Source organism: Canis lupus, chromosome 26 (genome assembly GCF_003254725.2).
Source record: "Canis lupus dingo isolate Sandy chromosome 26, ASM325472v2, whole genome shotgun sequence".
Lineage (NCBI taxonomy): Eukaryota > Metazoa > Chordata > Mammalia > Carnivora > Canidae > Canis > Canis lupus.
Genome location: NC_064268.1, coordinates 9,742,882 through 9,761,548, shown reverse-complemented (window position 1 = coordinate 9,761,548; position 18,667 = coordinate 9,742,882). Strand labels below are relative to the sequence as shown.

The window sequence follows — 18,667 nt, the reverse complement described above, 5'->3', positions numbered from 1 at the left end:
GGGAAGACTCACCCATGGCTTTCTGCTTCACAAACTAATCCAATGCCTTCTTGGTCCTCATACATGTCCTTACACATGACCTCCTCATGTAAGACTGCCATAATTATATTAAATAACGAAAGTGGTATTGGACCTTTTTCTCCCCCCATTCTTCCCTGGTCCAAGAAGTTTTAAAGCCTTATGTCCAGAAGCAGGGGGAATAGTAATTTTAAAGAGTCAGCACTTTGCAAACATTCTTGAAGGAAGTCTGCTCTTGGTTTTGAGAAAACATTTCAGTGAGCATATTTGCCCAAAGGAAACACTAAAATTCTGAAGTTTGTAAATACCATTAAGTTTTCATTTTAATTTTTAACATGGTGTCAAGAAATTTTGCAGATAAAAAAAAGTTTTGGTGATGAGTGCAAAACTTTATTTAGTGCAGAACTGCACCCCTATGAGGTTGATATGTCACCTGTGTTTAACATAAATCTTTTACTTTCCTTCAACTGAGCCCCAGAAGGGAGGTTGGTGTTTGGCTCCAAGTTTTGAGGACATTCCCAAAGTACTCCTGCATGGACAAGGAAAGATGTCACGTTGGGGACGTCCAAAGAAAGAGAGGACCTGTCCAAGTCTCCGAGGGAGGGGCAAGACGTCTGGACTCCAAGAACTTTAATATTGGCCGCACCCAAATACATTATTTTCCACACTGTAGTTTCCCTTTGTTCCCTCTAAACCTGGATAAAAATCTAGAGCCTGGACTTGGCTGTGCTTTGGGAAACTAAGGGAAGGGCCTCGGTCTCCACCAGCCTTAGGGAGCAGAGAGAGGACAATAGCCACTCAGGGAAGGGGGGGCAAAGGACGGCAAGGAGTCACTGTCAGAATCTCTTAGGTGCAGCTGGCTGGGTCATTAGTGACTACCCACACAGGTTATTGGAACATGGAAGCAAGAACGCCTCAGAATACCCCAAACATAATGGGGTGGGGGGCGGAGGATCAGGCAAGAGTGTGCTTTGTAGAAGCAGTCACACAAAATGCAGAACGCTGAACCTGGAACCCAAGGTACCCTACCTCCCTTCTTGTGCCCACACTAAAATTGGTCTCCTCCCTGCCATAGCATATGCTAAAGAACTTCAGCCTTCAATCCCTGAGATTTAGGGTTTCCACATATTTTAAGATTTACCTGACACGGGTGGCTGGGTGGCTCAGTCGGTTGAGCATCTGCCTTTGGCTCAAGTCATGATCTCAGGGTCCTGGGATTGGGCCCCGCATCAGGTTTCCTGCTCAACAGGGAGCCTGCTTTTACCTCTCCCTCTGCCACTCCCCCTCTTGTGCTCTCTCTCCTTCCTCTCTCTCTCAAATAAATCAATAAAATCTTTAAAAAATAGATTCATCTGACAGTTTATAAATACGTCCAATTTTCTATCTCTTTTTCAGAGGAACTTCATTCAAATAGCCTGTCCTGACCTTTGTTTCCTGCCTTCAACCTCATCTTGCAGTCATAGGACAGCAACTAAAAAACAAAGTTCATTCAACTTACAACTTGCATATTTGCTAAATTTTTCTAAAGTTTGATGTAAATATTGTGAAGTTTTTTGGTTTGGGTTTTTTTTTTTTTAAGATTCCATTTACTAAAAAAAAAAAAATATTACATTCACTAATGGGGGGGGGGTAAGTGCGGGTAGCGTAGGGGTGGAGGCAGAGGAAGACAGAGAAGCAGAGGGGATCCCTGGGTGGCGCAGCGGTTTAGCGCCTGCCTTTGGCCCAGGGCGCGATCCTGGAGACCCGGGATCGAATCCCACGTCGGGCTCCCGGTGCATGGAGCCTGCTTCTCCCTCTGCCTGTGTCTTTGCCTCTCTCTCTCTCTCTCTCTGTGACTATCATAAATAAATTTAAAAAATTAAAAAAAAAAAAGAAGCAGACTCCTCGCTGAGCAGGGAGTTCAACCAGGGGCTGGGATCCCAGGACCCAAGATCATGACCTGAGCCGAGGGCAGATGCTTAACTGACTGAGCCACCCAAGTATTCATGTTGTGGAGTTTTAAATAGGTTTTACTGATAGTTTCCCAATTATCTATCTGACTTTTGGTCTTTAAAGAACACCATTAAATTAGCTAAGCATAATTACCCCCTATCTAAATCATGATTCCCTTATGCTTGAGAAGCTAGTAAAAATATGTGATGCTCTTTAACTCTTACCATAGTCACCATCACATGTGCAGTTAGGAAAGTAACCCCTCCTGCTCTCCACTGAAGTGCTTCTCAGCAGAAATCCTCCACATCTTTTTCAAAAAGTCCCAAATCACATGTGTAAGTTTACAAGTGGAGACCTTCACTTACTCAGTTTCACCCTTGTCGTCACAACTCTCGGCTGACTACCAACTAATGGTGTCTTTTCACCATGCATCCTGATCTTCTGGCACAAAACACGCTGAGATTTGGTTAGCAGCGAATCCCATGACCTGGAATCTTACATAACGAAGTCCTGAGTTTGGATTTTGCCCTGAAGTTTAGTTTTGTTCCAGCAAAAGTAATTAACATAAGCTTCTTGAAGGCAGAAATCACGTCTTAACGGAATTTTTTTTTCTGTTCTCTTCTGCGCATGTGTGTCAGGCATTAGAAGAGGGACTCAGCAAGTGTATCATCAGGGACTGATGCTCAGGAACTTCCCTGAGACTCAGAACTCTCAACCTGAAGCAACACTGCACCCGAGCAAGGTTTTGGCAAGTGGCATTCATAGAAGTTACCCTCCTATTTTAAAGTCCTTCACTTGGTCAACATTTACTGAGCACCTACAGTGAGCTGGGACCTCAGAGCTGAATAAGATAAAACCTGACACTCCATGACGTCAGGATGTAATAGGGGGAAAGGCACTTTCATTGGTAACAAGTACACAGTCTGGTGGGTTCACGATAGTGATCAAGCACCCGTCTGGTATGGCTTTAGTTTCCTCAGAGTCACTGAGGAAGAAGCCATGTTGTGGGCACATAAAGGACATATCGATTGTCTTTAAAGTCACTTGTCACTTTTTTTTTTTTTTTTTTTGAAGGAAGGGCTCATGAAGCAGTGGGGAATGTAGATTCAGTTGTACATTGGGCAAGACACCTGTTGCTAACTCTAGAGCAGAACTCTTTGGGGTCTGTTTCCTCTTTTAGAAGATGGAGGTCTCAGAGGACAGATGGGAGGATAAAATTAAGACAACAAATGTGAAGTGTTTAGCACAGTGTCTTGGATAGAATGGGATTCTTATTGTTATATATGCTTTATGATCTCTCTACATAGATTTACCAATTTTATGTGTTACCTATAATTTGAGAGTTTCCCATGGTTTACCAGTGAGTAAATATCACCTTTAATATAGAAATTAAGAAATCAAGAGAATAAACAAAAGTCAAACATGAATTCAACACTGTGTATATGTCCCCTGGCCTCTGTTGCCCAGACTACCCCATACAGCTGGATCCCTGATTCAGCTGCAGCCTGTTCCAGTGAGCCTCAATATAGAAAAATCCCCAATTACTAAGCTGCATCAGAACTGAAGTGATGCTTCATCCAAACATTGTCTTTTATTTATTTCAACTTACCTCTATTTCATGAATAGAAACTGTCATGGCAAATTAGAGTACTCAAAAGATAATGTTCCTAAAATAATGCATTTATGTGACTTGGTTGAATAATCTCAGGATAGTAATAATATAGGTACAATAATTGTGTCAAACAATGTAGATGGAAGATGGTATGCCCTGAAAAATAATTTTAGCTCAGAAATTGACCCAAGTGACGCAAGATATTTATAGCAATGATTCATGAGAAGAGCTTAAATAAAATGGTTTCAGGAAATGGGAAAAGCTACACAATATTTTTATGATTTCATGTATCAATGTATAACCAAATTGCTAATATAAATATTGAAAGCTAGATTCCCTCCTCCCAGATTACTATGTTTCTCTAAACTATATAGTCCAGTTAGAGCCACTGGAGCCATCAATTCTCACTTCACCTTTGCCTCTATGAGCCTCTCATTCCCATTCAGTGCGTGACGTATTTTATGTATTTAGCTTCTTCCTCCACTATTCTTCTGCCTTTGATTTTTCCTGTCCTTCACCTGCTACCTCTATGGTACAGGCTCTCCTGGGACTTCAGGCAGTGGGGCCTTGGGGGGTGGAGGGATGTCCGGGGGTGGAGAGGTGTCGGGGGGTAGAGGGGAGTCCGGGGGTGGAGGGGCGTCTGGGGGTGGGGTGTCCAGGGTTGCAGAGGCCTCTGGGGGTGAGGCTTCCTTTGGTTTGGGGGTCTCCTGTGGTTTGGGTGCATCCTGTGGTTGGGGGGCCTCCTGGGGTGGGGGCACCTCCTGTGGAAACAGCTCCTCCTGCGGTGGGGAGGGCTCCTCTGGTGGTTGGGCTTCCTGTGGCTCCTTCTCTGGACCCATCTCTGAAACATTTGCAACGTTCTTTCCTAAGTCCTGTGTTAGGAACTCTGTTGCCTCAGTAGTCGTTGTGGTCTCTGAGGTCACCTCTGAGGATCCCCCTGGAGTCTCTATTGACTCAATTCCAGCCCTAAGGCTAATGAAAAATATTAAAATCAACAATAATAGTAAAAGAAATGCGGGGAGTATGAAAATTACCTTGCCAAGAATCTTCATTTCACTTGTACGTTTAGTAGGAATGGCAATTCCTCCTGCACTTAGATTTTCATTATTAGGTGATTTGCTGGGGGGACCACTGTCCACACTACCACCATTTCCTGGAGCTTTGCAGTCAGGTGGGGCATAGCCAGCCTCACAATGGCAGTGCTTTAAATTGTTGCAAACTCCTCTCCCATTACACATTTCTTTTGGTTCACAGTCGTACTTGAGCACGACATGATCAGTGCAAGAGTAATTCATGCAGACTTTGTGTGGGGCACAGAGAGTGCCAGTGTGCACATCTCCATCGTCAGGGATATCACTGATGTTATAGGCATCCATGCTCCAGCAGAAGTCTTTTTCATAAGGGACCTGGATCAGTGTATGATAGGGTTTGATTACTGGTATCCGTCTAATATTTGTACAAACAAGTTTCCCACAAAATATATTCTCATCAAAGCACTTAACATATTTTGACCTAGGTGAGGCCCCAAAGCCACAGTTCCCAAACCGGTTACCTTTACTGTTCATAGAAATATAACAGTCTTCTGGAGCAGACACTGCAGGGGAACCATATATATCCATGCACTGAATATCAGGGTTCTTACACCGGCCTCTAAAGCAATAGTGAATTATATCACACAGTGTACCATCTTGCTTATAGAGGTCTGTGGGGCATTTACCAGAAGAACCATCACAATACTCTGGGAGGTCACACTCTCCCAAAGCAGAACGACACATGAATCCTTTATGTCTGAACTGGCAATTAAAACAGCATAGTCCATCATTACACTGTGCCTGCTCCTTCAACCGACATGTTTGGTCACAGCAAAGGTTATTACCACAGTCAGGTCCACAGTCACATTCCTCGTTGTAGTCCAACACACCATTTCCACATGTGGCTTGCCTACGCAGGCGACCTTTGGGCCGAGGCTTGTTAAATAGGCAGGCCCCTTTATGCTCCCGGAGGAACTTGTAGAAGTAGTCAGAGCTGCAGTTGCTGAAGCCACTTTCCTTAGTGATATTTTCATGCATGAGGCAAAAGTGTTTATCTTTACAAATGCAGGCTGAGTGGTCGTGCTGAATACCCAAGTTGTGCCCGAGCTCATGGACCATGAGCGCTGCAAACAGGAGGACATCTTCATGATGGAAGGATTCAACGGCTGTTGCAAAGCCTCCCGAACAGGCACCATTGAGAAATGCCTGCCCCGCATCCCCTTCAGGATGATGTCCAACGATCATGTGGGCAACATCGTGCTCCACACGATGGAACAGCTTCTCCTGTCTCCAGCTATTGAAATTCCTGAGTGTAACTCGCAAGTCCGCTGGGACTTCTATGAGGTCCCCCTCGGTCCAGATCTCCATTCCAGCCAACACCACCTCTGTGTTTATTCCCCTAGTGAAGATGTTGGCCAGAGCGGTGATGTCCATTACTCTCTGGACTGTCTCATTGACGTTACTGCCCCACATTTGGAACCGCTGGTGGTTGACCACGACAAACATCTCCACGTACTTGGTGTGTGACCAAAAGGAGGACGGTGCCTGTAGACTGCGAGGCTCCCTGCTCCCTTGTTGCCGGCTGGTGGACACCACTTGGCTGCCTTTGGAAGTGACATTACAGGAGACTCGAGCTTGGTGTGCCATGGTGTACAGCACATGTTCAAACCGTTTTGAAGTGTCCATGGGCTCAATGCCATAGGGTTTTCCCTCCCTAATCAGGATGCCCCTGAGGCCCGAACAGGTGTTGAGAGAAACAAAAGAACCTGGGACTCCTTCTATGTAGCCTTCATAGTGACAGTCATGCGAGATGAAAGGCATTTCTTGCCCCAGGACACCATTGTGGTAGCTGAAGACTGGAAAGTTACTCACAAAATAGTCTCTCTTCACCTTCAGGTGAATCACCTGTTTCTGGCCCTGCATTAATAGTACATAGGATGCCTTTTCCCCTGGGTCTTCCCTTCCCTTGGCTGTCAGACTCTTGGGGATGACTGTTTCATAAGAAGAGTAATATACAGATCCAGGGTCACAGTACAAGCTTGGCAAGAAAATCAGTACCAACAGCAACAAAATCCCCAACCTGACAGAGGACAATTGTGGCACTGGTCCCAGCCTGAAGTCCCTCTTTTGCTGAGCCCAAGTCTGAAACTTTATCTTACCCTCTTTCAAGGCCCCTTGGTTTTTCCATAGTGAAGGCAGTATAGAGGCAGAGTGTCTCAAAGAAACTGCCATAGATATGGCCATTGTGAATCAGTTGATGCTGCGTGGCCTAGGTCTCAAGGCAACAGTTCTTGACATGCTGAGACTCAGGCACTAGCCCCGGATATTGGCTGGCTCCCTAAGGGGTGACTGCTGCGCAGCTTGAGTAATACAGGCTTCGGGGCTCTATTTCTATTCGCTCTTGGCCTTTGGTAGTTCCCTTACAATATGACTTCCTTCCAACAGCAGAAGCTCTAATGTTCCTTGGGTAAGTTCCCTTTATCTTCACCGTTATGCCACATAGGTGGACTGTAATGATTCAGACAGTACTATAACCCAGGCAAATTATCCTTATTCTCAGCCCAGGCCACACTACACCTGATATCCGTTAATCTGCTCATTCTTTGAAACCCAACATTCTGGCAGGAGGTAGGGGGAGGGGACAGGGATTCTTTGGGGATCTCTAAGCAGGACAAAGTTCTCTGTATCCACTGCTTCCTTTCCTCATATCCGTAGTATTCAGGACATTGTTTGCAGCTCAACCCTCCTTTTTCAGCCTTTGTTCATAACAGATGTTTAAACACTTTGCATGGTGTCTGAATATAAACATAATTCTTCCCTACTTGAAGTTTTACTAATTAACATATTAAGTGATAAATGAAATGAGCTTAGTTTTACCATGGAAGTATACAAGTGATCATGACCAACATTCAATTCCTCCCAACTGCCCCAACATAAAAACAAACTGATTAACTAGCTATCTTTTTACCATTCCATCAAGAAAATAAAAAATGGACTGTGTAAGAATTTTTGTAGATTTCTTCACTCTTATAACTAAAATTGAAATGTAATGTCTGTGTAAGTCCTTGGGTTTGGGTTTGTGTCAATTTCCTGACATATTTACCAGTACTTTCAAAAGGGAAAAAAAGCACTATCCACATTCCTTGCAGTTGTTCTCCTGTACATTCTATGATGAATTAAAATAAAACTGTACATCTTTTATCCTTCATGAAAATATTTTATCAAGTCAAATATTTACAATACAAAACCTTTTTTAAAAAGGGTTGTAACTGCAAGTAACACTCAAAAATGGGGATATATCCTATCTAATTCAAAAAGTAATGGTACGGGGTTACCTGGGTAGCTCAGTCCATTGGGCATCCTGACTCCTGGTTTTGGCTCAAGTCATGATCTCAGAGTTGTAAGACCAAGCCCTCTGTGAGGCTCCATGCTCAGTGAGGAGTCTGCTTGAGATTCTCTTTCTCTCCTGCCCCTCCCTGCACTTGTGCTTGCTCTCTCAAATAAATAAATCTTAAAACAAAACAAAAAAAGGGAATGGTACAGTACCATAAGATTTTAGATATGAGCAAGAGAGCAGATCAACTCAGTAATATTAATTCCTAATACAGATTTAAAAACTTAATCTTTAGCATCTGGCAAAAAATTTGTACTGTCATATCACAAGTCCATTTTTAAAATGTATAGCAACTTGACAGGATGAGCACTGGGTGTTATATGTTGGCAAATCGAACTCCAATAAAAAATAATATAAAAAAGTGTATAGCAAAAAAGGTAAAATGATTTTTAGCTGAATTTCTTCTCATATTTTATATGAGAGAAGGCCTCTTACAATTAAATAATTTGGAAATTATCACAGATTTAAGATATTTCCCTTATTTTAACCAAACAGGCAGGGCAAATTAGGTTGTCATTTTGTAGGATAAAATAATCAGAAATGAAAGAACACTTCTATTTTTTAAATAAATAAAAATATAATTATAACTAAGTATATCCAATTTTCCAATTCTCAAATTGAAACACATTGCTTGATTCACACACAAGATGTGATTTAGAACATCTGAGTTCTTTAACCAATAATTCCTTCTATTTGTTCTTTCTCACATGAATATAAGCTTTTTATTTTTTAAAAAAGATTTATTTATTTATTCATGAGAGACACACAGAGAGAGACAGAGAGAGAGGCAGAGACATAGGCAGAAGGAAAAGCAGGCTCCCTTCAGGGAACCCGACGAGGGACTCAATACCAGATACTGGGATCACGCGCTGAGCCGAAAGCAGACTCAACCGCTAAGCCACCCAGGCATCCTTATAAGCTCTTTTTAAAAAGCTATCTTTTTAATTTTTTAAAAAATTAAAATTTCTTAAGTAAGCTCTATGCCGATCATAGGGCTCAAACTCATAACCTGAGATCAAGTCACAAGCTCTACCAACTGAGCTAGCTAGGTGCCCCTAAAAAATTACATATCTATTTTTAGCTTTGAAAAGCTGAAAACTGGGGCATCTGCATAGCTTAGTTGGTTAAGCATCTGACTCTTGATTTCTGCTCAGGTCATGATCTCGGGATCATGGGATCCATCCAGCCCCTTGGACTCCATGCTCAGCACAGAGTCTGGTGTCCCTCTTCCTCTGCTCCTCCCTGTTTGTACACTCTCTCAAATAAATAAATAAAATCTTTAAAAAAAAAAAACAACTACTGAATTCTCTTTACAGGGTATCTATTTTTTTTTCCATTAATGATTTTTATTCCAGAAGCTTACTCAGGTTTCATAGATTTTAGTTAGCCAATATTTTATTTATTTATTTATTTATTTAATAAATTTATTTTTATTGGTGTTCAATTTGCCAGCATATAGAGTAACACCCAGTGCTCATCTCATCAAGTGCTCACTTCAGTGCCTGTCACCCAGTCACCCCCACCCCCCGCTCACCTCCCCTTCCACCACCCCTAGTTCGTTTCCCAGAGTTAGGAGTCTTTCATATTCTGTCTCCCTTTCTGATATTTCCCACTTATTTTTTCTCCTTTTCCCTTTATTCCCTTTCACTATTTTTTATATTCTCCAAATGAATGAGACCATATAATGTTTGTCCTTCTCCGACTGACTTATTTCACTCAGCATAATATACAGGGTATCTATTTATAAGTAATTCATCACCTAAGATTAGGAAGCCTTACCTCAAAAAATATTTATTATTCAATGTAGTAAGTTAATTCTTACAAGATACTTTGTATTTTTATCCCACACATCCAGTCACATACATATGGGGCATACTAACCAAATGTCATCCTGAAGACATGCCGAATAAAGTGGAGGAGTTACAAAGTGAGCTCTGTGAGATCAATTTTGATTGAAGAGAATGTGACAGGATGAAAGTGAAGAACTGTGTCAACAGATCATCTTCCTCTGCTCTGTAAATTGGAAATTTGCCTGCTAGCCCTTCTATTTACCAACGCAGGTACCCACCAAAAACTGCTACAATAAATAAGTAAATAAAAATGGTTTATGGAAGCCCATGTGCACAACAGAAAACTTTTAAAAAGCATCCAGGCTTGTTTTCCATTCAAACAGCTAATCTCTGGGCCAAAACCACCCTTCCTGAAAATGAAGGGTACTGATCAAAATAAATGTAGCCCAGGATGTCAATGTAAAATGCAAGCCAAAACATTTGACAGTACAAGGGAAGCTCTGAGAGAAAAAAACTAGACCACCTTAGATGCTAACCCAAAAGTCCAGTTTACATGATATGTAACTTTCTCAGAAAAATCATCCAATAAATAGAGCCAGGAGAACAGAGAAAAAGAAAAAAAAAAAAAAGAAGAAGAAGAAGAAGAAGCAACAGAGCTTGGTGGGGCTGCAGGGAAGGGGAGAGGACTGAGCGGGACCTCAGATGAATGGAATGAAGCTCTGGTTCTGCATGAAAAGAACAAACTCAAAATCCCATTAGGTTTAAGAAACACACCAATACCTTTTAAAAGATATGACAAAAAAGAAATGCTACCACTTTGCCCAAAATAATTAGGAACAAGAGAAATGAGGGCTCATCTCCCTGTCTCTTCCATTATGGGAATTTGTATCCTGTGGATTTCAGCAGGCAGTCTGCAGTATGGATCCACAGAAGTTTTTTGGCACCAGAGGTAATCTACCAATAGTGCAGAAAGCAAATACACAGGGCAAGTGAAACCAGATTCCACAGTACTTGGTTCAACTGTTTACTAACAGACAGGTCAGTATAGTCAGTCCTTTGTCTACCACTGGCAAATGGTTTTTGTACATTTTATTACAAATAAAACAATCTTGTTTGACAATACCATCTGTCATCTTACAAACATATGAGAAAACAGTCCTAGAGTAATAGTGTATCTCTAAGAACTGAGCTTTTCTTAAAAACAAATGAACTATACTATGAGTAAGTCCTGTATCTAAATCTATACAGTGTCTTTAAGTAATGTGGAAATGAAATTATGATTTATTAATTTACATAAAAATTACTTTATACATTAAAGAATAATTTTTCAAATTGTTAAAAAAAACAAAGTCTGAAGCTGTCATTATTGGGATTCATGGGACATGGTTTGTTCTTCTATCACCTGCTTCACAATTTCTGCCAGTTTTAGTCTATCGACTTTATCTGTGAATCCACGACCTGAAATGCAAAAAAGAAAAAGTCAGTCTCCAAATGTTTGGAAGGGAGATTCTTGACAAGAACCCAATAACGGAATCATGTGATGTATGACAGGGGATCTGCAGGATTGAATTTGCAGCACACAGTTTATCTGAACTCTGAAACTCAACAAGTGAAAGAGCCAGACATCTAGATACACCTGTGCAGCTAATGTAGGACTAACCCCCGTCGTCCCATAATACTCCGCTCACTCTCTAGCCTCACTTCACCTCAAAACAACCCCAGCCAGCCCCCAGATATCCTCCATGTTCTACAAATAATCACTCTCTGCATCCACGGAGAAAGAAAGAAGGTTCCTACCGTTCCAGCTGAAGCTTTGCAGAGTATCTCTTAGGAGTTTGCATTCCCGGTTATACTTCCAAGCCTCCTGCATTACTTCATTCAGCTTTTCATCTTCATTCTCTCCTATTGATAAAGATGAAGAAGTTGTGTCTTCCTGTGGCATCATGGGATTTTAAGGGTCAGAGATGGAAGGACATGTCTAACTTGTTGAGAAGTGATGAGTAAAAGTGCAAACTTTAGCATTGTTGTTACTACTAGTGCCTACACTACACGTAGGCCACTTCTGGGCTTTGCACTCTTCTACTCAGATAGCCTCACACAAATCCTCGGATGTACCTAGGGTCTTAGCACTAGAGTCTGGGAAGTAAACAGAGTCAGACTCTGCTGCTGATTAAAAACAGATGTTAACCTAACAGACCAGGAGAGGACAGAACAAGGCTGAGTGGACCACCTTCTTTATCCTACTAAGCTCATTTCTTTGGAAGCTATCTAAGTACACTATGTGAATTCTCTAAAAACCCAAGGAATGTAGACAGCCTTCTGGCTTCCTACTTGAAGCATCTCATTCGTCTGCTGAGAAGAGCCCATTACACTCCACCAAGTGGAGAGAGACCACACTAAAACAAAGTTCTCACTCAAAAGGAGACGTGTACAAGTCACACTCTGGCCATGATACAACTTGGGAGGTGCTCTCTTTATATTCACAAATTAATGATAGCCTTGTACTCTAAAGGCTCTGGAAATGCTTCCTGTTCTTCACACGCTGATCCTGTCCACATTTTCCATTCTTCATCTTCTATCCTGTGCCTTCGTTAACAAATTAAGAAAACATAAAACTGCATGCTGCACCAGACACAGGCAATTAAACCTTAACTAGCAGTTTTAGAGAAAACCAAAGGAGGGGCACAATTTAACCACCTTTCTGAGCTCCCGCTGCCCTCTCTTATTTTAGTGGGCACAGAGTAATTTATATAATGTACTTATTTTCTTATAACACAAAAATGAAAAAGAAAGCCTCAAATTAAACTGCTCCTTCTGTCATGTGCACACGTGCACGCGCACACACACACACACCCCACCCACACATACGGAACATTCATAAATGGCGTGACCTTTACCAGCCTGGGGGAGAATACACTGAGCAATCACATCTCGAAGCTTTTCCAAGGCAACATTTGAATCCTCAGCTCCATTCTCACGGTCATGGATATAAACACAGTCCTTTGGCTTGGTGCTTTAAAAGTTTGGGAGAGAGGAACAACAAGGTGAAACCTCAAAAACCAATTCTCCACAGTTAACTCTAAACATAAGGCAGCACATTTTTCAGATAAATAATTAACTATTGAGTGTCTCTAACTTCTCATGCTATTTAAAGGGGTTTACCCTTTCTACCCTCTTAAGTAGCAAAAGGGCAAACCACTGGCTGTTCTTTCAGAACCCTGCGCTTAACCATGCGGACCATGAAGGAGAATCCACAGAATAAGCTCAGTTACCCGAGTAATTTCCTTTTTCTCAGAATAGGATTGTTCACAGAGTGCAGGGGTTTGAGGCTGACTTTCAGATCCTGGATTCTCATGTTGGCCAACTGTTCTGCGTGAGCCTGCTGGATTCCCGCAACCACCGCCTGAATGGAAACACTATGATCAGTTTTCACCTCATTTCAGGGCACCAAAATAGCAAATCTAAGAGACTGTGAAGGAGAAGCTCCAAGAACTAAAAAGACAATTGCACTTTTACACTGGCAATATACAAATTTTGAATAGCCAGAGCAATCTTTTCGAAGGCTCAGCAAGCCCAGGGAATACCAGGCAAACCAAGGGCCATACAACAGCTAGCACCTTCTTCCCTGCACAGGGATAGAAATGCAAGTAAGAAATACTAAGACTCACGTTCACCGTCATTGGCAAGAGCAAGTCTAAAGAGAGGCGTTTATGTACATCAGGGAAAAGGCTGGCAAGCTGCTGCCTGAGAAGCCTTCCACAGTGGCATTTATTCACTGCCCCCCCCCACCTTCCCCCCTACCCCTTGGTGGACAGCCCGGGTGGCTCAGAACCCCAACCACTTCATATGGTAAATAAGTAGGTCCTCAGGAACTCATCTACAAGTCAGCCAAAATCCTAAAGGATTTCTTAGATCAGCACATGGGGGTTACAGAATGGCTTTCCTTAAGACCTTGGAATTGCAGAAATAAGATTGCTTTCTGGAGTTACTGTAGAATTAGTGTATAATGAAGCCAAATATGAATATGCAGGATCTTAATGAGAAAGAGTGGGCCCTAGGCCTATAAGGTGTAACTGCAAGGTGACAGTATATTCCCATTTTTAAAGAAATGATGGGGTCATGATGTGGGTTGGCTAACTTTGAAGTGTAGAAAAATGGCCACATATACAGATGTTGAATAGTGTCCATTCTAAGCCCTGCCTAGCAGATGAAGCCTGAGCTCATAACCTTGAGCTATTCTCCTCTTTTTGGTTGGGCCATCACTGATAAGGGTGATGTGAAGATCCAGTATAGTCAGGGCCAGCTATTATAGTTCCTTTAAACGAATTCAGACTCTACCTAAATCTACTTGCATGCTTAACAGGGAACTACTTTTTAAAATTGTCAAATTTTATTGTTGAAATTAAAACAAAAAAATTATATAGAATTATATAAATAATGTAATATGCATCTCTAAATACCTTCCGTGTGGCGGGCAGCCCCAGTGGCTCAGCGGTTTAGCGCTGCCTTCAGCCCAGGGTGTGATCCTGGAGACTTGGGATCGAGTCCCACATCAGGCTCCCTGCATGGAGCCTGCTTCACCCTCTGCCTGTGTCTCTGCTTCTCTCTCTCCTCTCTGTGTATTCTCATGAATAAATAAATAAAATCTTTAAAATAAATAAATAAATAAATACCTTCCGTGTGGCCAATCTCTTCCCAAAAATTAACAACTGCCTCTCAGTTATGTCCTACCAAGACTTAACCCCCTCTGTGTACTTTTAAAACCTGGCACTACCACATGTATTTTACTGACTTCCCATTAATGTACCCACAGACGCACTTCAGTCTATAGTTGATTGCTCCTGTTGTTCACTATACTTGGGCACTGGGACGCCTGGGTGGCTCAGCAGTTAAGCGTCTGCCTTTGGCTCAGGTCGTGATCCTGGAGTCCTGGGATCGAGTCCCACATCGGGCTTCCGGCATGGAGCCTGCTTCTCCCTCTGCTTGTGTCTCTGCCTCTCTCTGTGTGTCTCTCATGAATAAATAAAAAATCTTAAAAAAAAAAAAAAACTATACTTGGGCACTTGTCTATTTAAATTCCTTAAGGCAGCTCATGCCTAAACATGTGAAGAGGTTAAAAACTGCCATGCAGTAATTAATAAATATGAGGGGTTTTGCCTTCTCTTTGGGAACCTTTCCCTAATTACAGCCCTTCAAAGATATTCTCTTTTTCTGAATTCCTAGTGCGTTCATAGAAAATGTAGCATGCGAAGCTAAGATGTCTGCAATGTTCCTTCCTTGTTTCACATAAATTGGTCTTTCCAATTGTCTTATTTAAGCCGCTGGGGAAGGAGGTTGTCTCTTAGTACTCTGTGCCCCCCAACCTCATAGCACAAATATGGAGAATTTGAGTTTTCACTTAGTGTATATTTACCAGGCCTTGATCTGGTCTTTTACTCCAAGAAGCTTTAATTTCAGACCCTGATTTTCAGGAAAGTAGGGATATGTCTCTGGGAAAGACTGAGTTCTCTGCATTACTCTGCCTTTAACCCCTCCCTGAGCCTTGTCAGCACTCCTTCTCAACAGTCTTTTTGGTAAACAAAATAAGCATCACTCAAAACCTTATCCATCATTAGTTGAGCAGAGGGTAACACATTATCCAAGGCCTCAGTCGAGTTGAGCCACGGGTGGTCCAATACTCCTTCGATGGTGAGTCTTTCCTCTGGTTTGACCTTCAAGAGCCTGTGGAAAAAAAAAAGGCCAACAGGGCTGCTGTTCATAGTTGCTTCCAAAGGACCAGGAAGTTCTGGGTCTGGTTTTAACCAGCTCCAACTTCTGATTTTCCACCAACTCCTATAAGCTAAGGTTTTCCATCTGCAGGTAGGGGTGGAGATGTAGTCCCTAATCCCTAGTGGTGAGGGCACTGTGTCCTTTAGTAGTCCTTTCTACACTAGGCAGAGTGAAATAAAAATGGTAGAAAAAGGCTTAATCCAGTGATATTTCAGACTGAGTTCTAGGCTCGGTAAGCCTACATACAACTTCTTGTTCTTGGCACTTGAATCTCCACATGCATTTTTTTTTTTTTAGGACAGTGGGCTCCAATTTCCAAAAGGGATTCAAAGTGCTCTTTTGGCTGACAGTGACTACAAAATTAGTTGAGGGGTCATGTGGTTATGAAAATCCAGGTTGCTACTTGTGATAAAGCTATTAGATGTCACCATATGACAGGACATGAACCTTTTATTCCAGAAACATTCAAAAGCCAAAAATCTAGAGTCTGATAAGGGAGATGGCATTTCCTTCTAAGCCAAATGTATTGCTCTATACCATCTGCTTTTTGATCCTACTTCTTCACATCTTGTCCACTCATACTCATGTTTTGATGTAATTCTTGGCTCATCTCAGCATGTTCCCTGGGCTTTTTAGTCCCTCCTTCCAACTATGTATCCTCCCACTGTAAACGTCAGAGTCAGGACAACATGCACACTTGCTCTTTCAGATACTCTGCAACCTTCTGGATCATTCTGAACAAACAGCTTCAAATTCTAAAGAAAGAATTATTTAGAAAAGAATCCCAAAGCTGAAAGAAGATAATGTCACTCTAAGGACAGGAAATACATTCTATAGAATTGACAAAGAACCACTTAGAGGATATTGATGTTTTGGTTAAATAGCTGAGAATATGATATGGAAACAGCATGAGAAGACAAATGAAGCTTTAAACATTGCCTCCACACTCCTAAAAACTTTTACTTGTATATTTTAGAAACTAGTCTGTCTTTATATATATAGATCTTTGGGGATCCCTGGGTGGCTCTGCGGTTTAGCGCCTGCCTTCAGCCCAGGATGTGATCCTGGAGTCCCAGGACTGAGTCCAGCATCGGGCTCCCTGCATGGAGCTTGCTTCTCCCTCTGCCTGTGTCTCTGCCTCTCTTTGTGTGTCTCTCATGAATGAGTAAATAAAATCTTAAAATATGTGTGTGTGTGTGTGTGTGTGTGTGTATCTCCTTAACCAACAGAACAAGCTCACTATTGAAAAGGAGGAATCTCTATAGAGAAATGGCTGTACTGTCAGGAGAAAGCTCCCAGGCACTGCCTCTTTAATGCTCCTCATCACATTACAGATGAAGAAACAAACCAAAAGAGGAAAAATTACTTGGTGAACACCAAGCAGTAGGAATACCAGAAGAGTGCCCCAAATCCCAGGCAGCTAAGCCTCCCACACAGGTGGGCAGGAAAAACAAATATACGTCAAATTTAGGTCTGACTTCTTGCTTAGTGCTTCAGGTACCAAAGGTCTCTGTCAACTCTGCCTCATCTACTCACTAGCACAAAATCTTCTAAATCAATCTTAGCAGTGGGGAGGCTAGAGCAGCCACCTACCCCCACAGCAGCAAAGGAATGAAAAGCCAAAACGTCATTATCATCTTAGCCCGAGTTCAGTTCCTGATGCCATGTCTATTCCACATGACTGGCTAATATGCAGGAAGGGCACAGCAAGGGGCTTCCATTTCAGGTCCTAAATTAATGCTCTGAGGGACCCAAGTTCACAACCCTGGGGACAAATTCTAAGAATACAACAGGAGAGAGCAAAGCTCCATTTTAGGTAGGTGTGGACATGAAGAGCTCTCATCTCAGGCTCCAGGTATAGATTTCTACAATGTTCCAATAGGAAGGAACATGCCTGGAACACCAGTAACTTTTCCCTTGTGCTTCACCACCTTAAAGCCTCCTTGGCCTCCCCACTCCCCAGCCTGGGGACTCACTTCCTCACAACATCTTTGGCCATCTCTGAGATCTGGCTCCACTCTTCTTCTGGGAACTCAAAACTGCCTGTCATGATCTTTCTCCGCATATCCTTTGGAATAGTCCGGCTGTGGTGTTTGGAGTAAAAAGGAGGGTATCCGCACAACATCACGTAGATAATCACCCCTAGGGACCACAAGTCACAGCTCTGAAAGGAAAATGAGAATTGTCACTTATGGCAGAGGCACAGCCCCAAAATAAAGCCCGCAGGACCAGCCCAGAAATAGCCCCTGACATACCCAGGCTGATATCTCCAAAAATCACCTCACAGAGACTGGAAAAGTTTCAGGAAGTCTTAAGGGAACTAACCTTTCTCTCCATCATATGTTTTCTATGCCACCAACACTATATATATATATATATACACACCAGCACACAAGGCCAGTCTAATGTGAAATAAACAGTCACTTTTATTCTCACTGCTCAGGCCCAAGCTAGTAGTTGACCTGGGTACAGGTGTAAGATACTTCACCTCCAGCCAGAGAAATAACAGAGATAAGTCAACTGGTTGGGAAACATGTACGCTGTCAACCTGAGCAAGGTTGAGGCTGCAAGCACAAAGCAGCTAAGACACAGGCAGGCTGACCCCATAAAACAGCACAAGTCATTTTATAAAGGCCCAAAGCAGTTTGACACAGATCAGGAAGAGGCACTAGAGGGAAGAATAGGAGGTCTAAAAGCACTCCTCTGGCCACAGATGACTCACTGTACCCATCTGCAGGACCATACACCATTCCTGGAGAAGATACTCTGAAAGAAAGGAAACTGCCACCAACTATTTTGTCTGTGGGTACTAAGGTGCCTTCATGGGCTACAGTCACAGCATGATTATTAGTAACAGACTCGTAGACTCGTAATTTAGTTAAATGCAGCTCCACCTGCCTCGATACTGGGTCTTCAGAGGTTTCAATTCAAACCTATCTTGAGTCACCGGACAAAAGCAGTGTCTGTCTGCTTGAGAAAGGAAGCCAAAGGAGCCTGTTATTGCAGCCACATGCTATTTTCATACCACACAGTGTCCTGATGAGAGAAGCCTAGAAAATGGGATGTCTCAGCTACTCCCACCTATGTTTTGGCATCATACTAATCAGTATTTGTAGATGAC

At 42.4% G+C, this 18,667-nt stretch overlaps 2 protein-coding genes and 1 long non-coding RNA gene across 7 annotated transcripts in view; 1 reads left to right on the top strand and 2 right to left on the bottom strand.

Moving 5' to 3' along the window:
* LOC125753724 (uncharacterized) overlaps nt 1-3,903 on the top strand; it is a 34,757-nt gene extending 30,854 nt beyond the window's left edge. Inside the window, exons 2-3 of the long non-coding RNA XR_007406178.1 lie at nt 1,414-1,552; nt 2,589-3,903. This is a non-coding gene — a long non-coding RNA (uncharacterized LOC125753724). The remainder of the gene's footprint in view (nt 1-1,413; nt 1,553-2,588) is intronic.
* The window catches only part of LOC112676561 (disintegrin and metalloproteinase domain-containing protein 1a-like), a 29,813-nt gene extending 22,601 nt beyond the window's left edge, over nt 1-7,212 (bottom strand). The window contains exons 1-2 of one of the 2 annotated variants that reach the window (XM_049101815.1): nt 4,597-7,212; nt 467-547 (exon numbers count right to left, since the gene is read on the bottom strand). In XM_049101815.1, coding sequence (XP_048957772.1) covers nt 482-547; nt 4,597-6,837 — 2,307 coding nt within the window. In that variant the 5' untranslated portion in view covers nt 6,838-7,212 and the 3' untranslated portion in view covers nt 467-481. Of the gene's footprint in view, nt 1-466; nt 548-4,596 lie in introns of those variants that run through there. The other variant, XM_049101816.1, reaches the window with a different exon arrangement.
* Nucleotides 7,213-10,788: 3,576 nt separating this feature from the next.
* Nucleotides 10,789-18,667, bottom strand: part of MAPKAPK5 (MAPK activated protein kinase 5) — a 38,984-nt gene continuing 31,105 nt past the window's right edge. For 3 of the 4 annotated variants that reach the window (XM_049101817.1, XM_049101819.1, XM_049101820.1), the window contains 6 exons: nt 17,523-17,710; nt 15,378-15,498; nt 13,050-13,180; nt 12,669-12,790; nt 11,575-11,679; nt 10,789-11,235 (listed from right to left, as the gene is read on the bottom strand). In XM_049101817.1, the coding sequence (XP_048957774.1) occupies nt 11,141-11,235; nt 11,575-11,679; nt 12,669-12,790; nt 13,050-13,180; nt 15,378-15,498; nt 17,523-17,710 (762 nt within the window). In that variant the 3' untranslated portion in view covers nt 10,789-11,140. The remainder of the gene's footprint in view (nt 11,236-11,574; nt 11,680-12,668; nt 12,791-13,049; nt 13,181-15,377; nt 15,499-17,522; nt 17,711-18,667) is intronic. The other variant, XM_049101818.1, reaches the window with a different exon arrangement.